The sequence below is a fragment of the Diachasma alloeum genome, unplaced genomic scaffold (genome assembly GCF_001412515.2).
Source record: "Diachasma alloeum isolate Michigan unplaced genomic scaffold, Dall2.0 Dall_scaffold_78908, whole genome shotgun sequence".
Lineage (NCBI taxonomy): Eukaryota > Metazoa > Arthropoda > Insecta > Hymenoptera > Braconidae > Diachasma > Diachasma alloeum.
In genome coordinates, this window is record NW_021683643.1 from 196,878 (window position 1) to 202,704 (window position 5,827).

General features: G+C 35.7%; 1 protein-coding gene across 1 annotated transcript in view; it reads left to right on the forward strand.

Moving 5' to 3' along the window:
* LOC107047756 (corticotropin-releasing factor-binding protein) overlaps positions 1-5,518 on the forward strand; it is an 11,477-nt gene extending 5,959 nt beyond the window's left edge. The window contains exons 4-9 of the mRNA XM_015270587.1: positions 160-320; positions 975-1,182; positions 1,940-2,118; positions 2,931-3,039; positions 4,123-4,284; positions 5,436-5,518. Of these exons, the coding sequence (XP_015126073.1) occupies positions 160-320; positions 975-1,182; positions 1,940-2,118; positions 2,931-3,039; positions 4,123-4,265 (800 nt within the window). The 3' untranslated portion in view covers positions 4,266-4,284; positions 5,436-5,518. The remainder of the gene's footprint in view (positions 1-159; positions 321-974; positions 1,183-1,939; positions 2,119-2,930; positions 3,040-4,122; positions 4,285-5,435) is intronic.
* The last annotated feature ends 309 nt before the right edge of the window (positions 5,519-5,827 follow it).

Sequence of the window (5,827 nt, forward strand, 5' to 3'; positions counted from 1 at the left end):
CCCCCCCCCCCCCACACACACACACACACCCCATAAAACCATTTGAGTATTTATTAGACACTCACGTCCTTGGCGAACGTTTCACTTTGAATACATTGTATCTAAACTATGAAAATTATTATCTCAACCTAAATTCAAATGCACTTCCCTACCCCTCAGATTGCATATTCATGACGTCAGAGACTGGCAGATTCACTTATCAAGCGACGAACGAGGATGCAACGGTCTGCGGTGCGTACTTCCTCACGGAGCCTGACAAAACCCTGGAATTGAGTTTTCTGTCCTTCGACGTACCGTGCGAGCAGGACGGCCTTGTCTCGGTATGTACGCGGTAGTCTAGTGGGACCACTTTTGTGGAGACACTTGGGTTGAGGTAGTGTTGCCTGAGAAAACCATTTAGGGGGCTGTTGGTTTTATGGGGATTCAATTTTGTGGAGCGTGGATGGAGATGCTACTGTCTCTCGGGACAGTTTTTTTATTCATTTTATTTCAATAACTTCGTGAAAATTAATAGAAATCAAGAAAAATTTGGGTACATCCGTTTTTGACACTGAATAATTTACAAATTTTGAGAAATCCAGTGGAATAAGTGATTATTCATTGTTGGTTTTATGGAGATTCAATTTTGTTGAGCGCAGATGGAGATGGTACTGTCTCTTGGAGCATGTTTTTATTTATTTTATTTCAATTACTTCGTAAAAATAGTAATCAAGAAAAATTAGTGGAATAAGAGTAACGCGAGGATATGTTAGAGAAAATATCCTCGCAGTTACTCTCATTGATTTATATCGGGTAGGTATTCTCTCTATTTCTGACTCTCTCTCTCATTCACCCATTCCTCACTGATTCAGTTCCATAAGTTTTGGAATAATCTATTCTCCTTGAACAATAGAGTCCCTGCAACTCTCTCTTGGCATAACTTGTATTCAGCTACCCGATTTATTCTTATCACACCATGTACCCTTCTGAGATAGGTCGTAGACGGTTGGGAATTGAACGGCGAACTTTTCCCGTCACCGATGGATCATCCTCTCCCATTAAAAGAGCGTTTCGACGAGTTTTGCGGTAAACGCGTTTCGAAGACTTACGTCAGCACGCAGAATGCAATCCTCATACAGTACAGAATACCCGTCAGGGGTAAGGGTTTCTCGGTTTATGTGAGAAGCCACAAAAATCCAAGTCGTGAGTATTTCATCCTTTCGTCGATTATCCGCACCCAGAAAAATTATTTATTTTGAATCGAGTGATGTTTATTCAAATAAGACAAAATTAAGTTCGTATTCAAATTAAAAATTCTTCTTTATTTCAGGTTCTGTTTATATTAAATAAATGTTTTTTTGTTATTAATAATTTTATGTTTAATACAAATAAATTCTTCATGAATTTTTCTTATATTAAGACAATTTCTTTATTTTAATTAAATGGATTTTTTAATAATACATTTTTAATAATGTATTACCGCTTCGAAATTGAAATTGACTCAAAAAAAATGAACGAGAAACATGCGATAATTTGTAGGGGAGAATGACGTGAAGTGAAAACGCCTTTTTCTACATGTGACACGCGAATATGGTTGAAACCTAATTTCTAATTTCCTTCGCAAAATTCATGAAAATGTGATTTTCTTACAAAACTAAAATTTTTTATTTGGAATGCATAAATTGCTTATGCGATTTTAACAAATGATTTATTTGGCATAATAAAATTGTTTTCTTGAATTTAATCAAAATTTATTTGAAAATAATAAATTGGTCATTTTATATAGTTAAATCCTTTCCTTTAAAAAACGTCATTAATTTCAAATAAAGATTTTTAGTTGATTCAAATGAACCATTGTTCCGGGTGCGGAGTTTTCATTTATCAAGTTTGCATTACAAAACGTCAATAAAATTCTCCCAGATCAACTAGTGATATTGACTGCCAAATAAAATATTTACAGCTTGTAACGTGCTTGCAAACAGTACAACCGATGCATTCACTCTCCGGAATTACGGACAGCAACTTAATTGCACCCTGACGGCTATTTATCCGTCAGTGGTGAGGGTCATAGCCCTTGACGTTGGTGGACGGAGAACGAGACCGCCAATCAGACAAATGGAAACTGGCACCGTTCACGACGTATGTTTATGCATGTCAAATAGTCATAATATTTGCGTCATCAAACGTATCAATTAATTGCCTGAAAATGAAATTCACTGAGAGCCACAATTATAGCCAATTGGGATTCACCTGGCGATTGAAAATACGAATGTGATCGAACGGAATTCAATTCATCGACGGTTGATTGGGGAAACGTTTTGTTATTGTGTATGAAAGAAATGCAGAATGCGGAATGCAAAGAGGGAGGAAGAGATACTGATCAATTTTCCGGGAAAAATTATGGAATTTTTGAGCACCAGAAAGACGAGAATCCTCCAACTTACTTGAATTTTCAATCAAAACATCAACATTTAGTATGAAATTATACAGAAAAAAAAATAAAATTGAAAATTGAATTGAAAAATAATTAATAATTATGATAATTTGAATTATAATTGAATTTTCAATTAATTGAAAATTCAAAATAACATTTACCTAGATTTTTCAGGTTTCTAATCTTCATAGTCTGTATGTACACACTGTCGAGTTTTTACATTTTGTTTCCCTTCCGATCCTTTATCAACTAAAATAAAATAAATGAAACTTTGGTTTAATAATCTCATATGGGCTACAGAGTTGTCTACAAACTGTACTACAAACAGTACAGATTTTTCATGTTTCTATCAGTTTTTATCGGATCATTGAGCTAAAATTCAATTTCCATTAAATTTTCAATTACGAAATTTTCTGAAATTTCAGTGGAACTGTCGTTTGCACTAGAAACTTGAGCCGCAATTTATCAACGGAGTATTCACAACTACTTAACGCTATTGAATTCCTATTTTTTGCAGTGCAATAAACGCGGTTTGCCGGATCAAGTGCAAATTGGAGGTAATACGGGATTGGACACATCAAAAATGGAAGTGGTTGACTCAATATGCGGCGTTGATTCAAAGCCTGGTGAGTCGATGAAACGTTAAATGGTCAGGTTATCTGCAAATCCGCAGAAAGTCTATCTACATTGCAACGAACACACTCAATCTCACTTCAGTAATTTCCAAAATACTGTAGTGCAAGCAATGTGGAAAATAATGTAGTACAAAATGCTCTACAAAGGCTTCCAAATTGAAGAAGAAGTGAAGGACTAGTGATGCCGCGGGACATTTCACGAGACATCACGAGACTATACTTTGGAGGGATTGTCTCGGTCTCAGTGAACACGGAAATTTTTTATCTCGTCTCAATCTTGAAATACTTAGTATCGACTCCTCTCGTGATGACTCCGAGTCGATTTATCTCATCTCGAGTCCCAGTTGTTCGCGTTTTTTATATGCAGAAAACCGAGATGAGACGAACCGAGACAAAAGCCGAGATTTTACGTTAAAAAACACGAACAATTTGAGACCGAGATGCGATAAATTAACTCAAAGTCATCACGAGAGGAGTCGATACTGCGTATTTCGAGACTGGGACGTCAACAAAGATTTCCATGTTCTCTGAGACCGAGATCATCTCTCCAAAGTTGTCTCGTAAAGTGACTCGCTGCATCACTGCACTGAGAGAAAAATTTCCTAATACGTAGACTATATTTACTTGAGAGAAGTAAATTATTTTCAAGGGTTTAAATCTCAGAATGTTTGTGGTTCACGGAACTCAAATGAATTCTCATTTATCACTATCGTTGCGCATTATATTATCATGAATATATTACATATCGAAATAGTGGAACTGCATAACAAAAAAATTATGAAAACAATTAATATTTGACGATTGACGATTCTTCTACGCGATTTGAGTGAGTTCATTTACGACAAAATCATCCTTGAGTACAAGAATATTTTAAAGCATGAGACCTTTCTCGGGCCACATGTGTTGAGATGTCTGGCAGAATTGAGCAATTGAAGAAGAATTACTTGTCCCAAGACAATATGTTTTGGATGGTAGAATTTTTTTTTTCTCAGTGTATCTAGAACCACTGCTTCTTGCAGTGGAAGCCAATTTGCTTCTCAAATTGTTGTTTTTTGAGGGACCATATCGTTTCAGATGCAGACTCGAGAATAATTGGATGTGAAGTGACGTCGGTGAGGCTTGTGTCCAGCGGTTTATTTGACAACTCTGTTACTGTGGTGATGCGACCGGCCGTGGACGATGAGATACTAGCTGCAAATGTCATTTGTGCATTGTAATGGATGTATCTGTGTATTGGTATGTGTAATTAACGATTGGATCCATGAGTTTCTGAGGAAATGAATGGAAATGCGGACGTCGAACTTTTCTAGCCCTGAGAGACACCAGTGTTTTTGACATTTCGGGCATATGTAGCCCAATTATTTGAAATATGTCAATCTGAATTGATGTTGTGTATCTGGTTTTTAAAGGTGTATAACCGGATTTTGTACAACAATAGATTGCAAATTGCGGAGGGCGAAAATACGCGAGACTAGTTTCTCTCCTGGTAATGCAAACAAAAATAAAAATTATTAATAAAGAAATCTTTTCTATGGAGTAAATATCAACTCAACAACAGACTTTATGTTTCAAAATTCTCACCACTTTATACTATATGGTGCTCATAGTTGCAATAAACTCAGGAGCGAAACGGTAAAACGGGTCAGCTCGACTTAGCTCTCAGCTGAGTTTTCGAGGAATATCTCCGAATTTTTTTTTTTTTTTTTTTATGCTTATTTTATATCGCTTCGAGTCTGATGAGACTATATGGCGATTGATCAAGACTTTAAAAATGGTTAGATCTCACCATTCTATCCGGCCAGGAATCGAACCTGGAACCTATCCGTTGTGAGGCAACGGCCTTAACCACTACGCCAGGCCACCGGGCCAATATCTCCGAATTTAAGGAAGATAGTGAAATTTTTGTAATTATATTTGTCGTAGCTCTCAATTTGCTCTACAAAAAAGGTTATAACAAAAATTTTGGTTTCTACTTTAGATTCCGAGGTATTCACTTGTATGTGTATAACTGTGAGGGTAAAACAAAGATTTCCTCGCAAGAAATTAATCGCCAGTGTCTCGAACACTAAATGTACTTCTCATCAGAGCGAATTATTATTAATCTACAATCAAAATCGAATCCATTCTATTATTAATGAGCATTATGAGAAAATTACAAATGCGGAGTTATTGTTACGAATTAAATGTCAACTAGATTATCAACTAGTTGTTGCAAATTTCTATTTATTCTAACTAGTCAACTATTGCACAAATTCTATCTCTTAAACTTAAACTAAAATGGCTTTAATGAAAGCGGTTGGAATAATAATTTGTTGAGACTTTATGTTTCTTTCACTGTGTTCTCGGGAAAGTTAAAATGTTTCGAACTAAAATTTTTATGATTACAGAACTCGATGGACGAAGGTGAACTGCGAATATAAATGTCACTGGATACCAACTAAGAATCCCGTTGATCGTCTGTCCTCAAAAAGAAAACTTGTACCTTTGTAGAAAATATTTCGATACAATGATATTGTTTGTCGTGTGATTCTCTGTGTACCGCACCATTTTTTACTTACTATCTTTCCCTGTGTATATGATATAACTAAGTGTATCGTGTGGATTATACTCGAATGGAATATCGAAGGAAGTTTTAACTGTCAGTACAAAATCAAAAGTATGTGCTATGTTTCATTAAGAAAAGTGGAAAATATTATTGAAGATAATAAAATGATGCACAAGATTTAAATATTATTCAGAAATGGAATGGTCATGTTCCGTTGCCCTTTCCATGATTGAG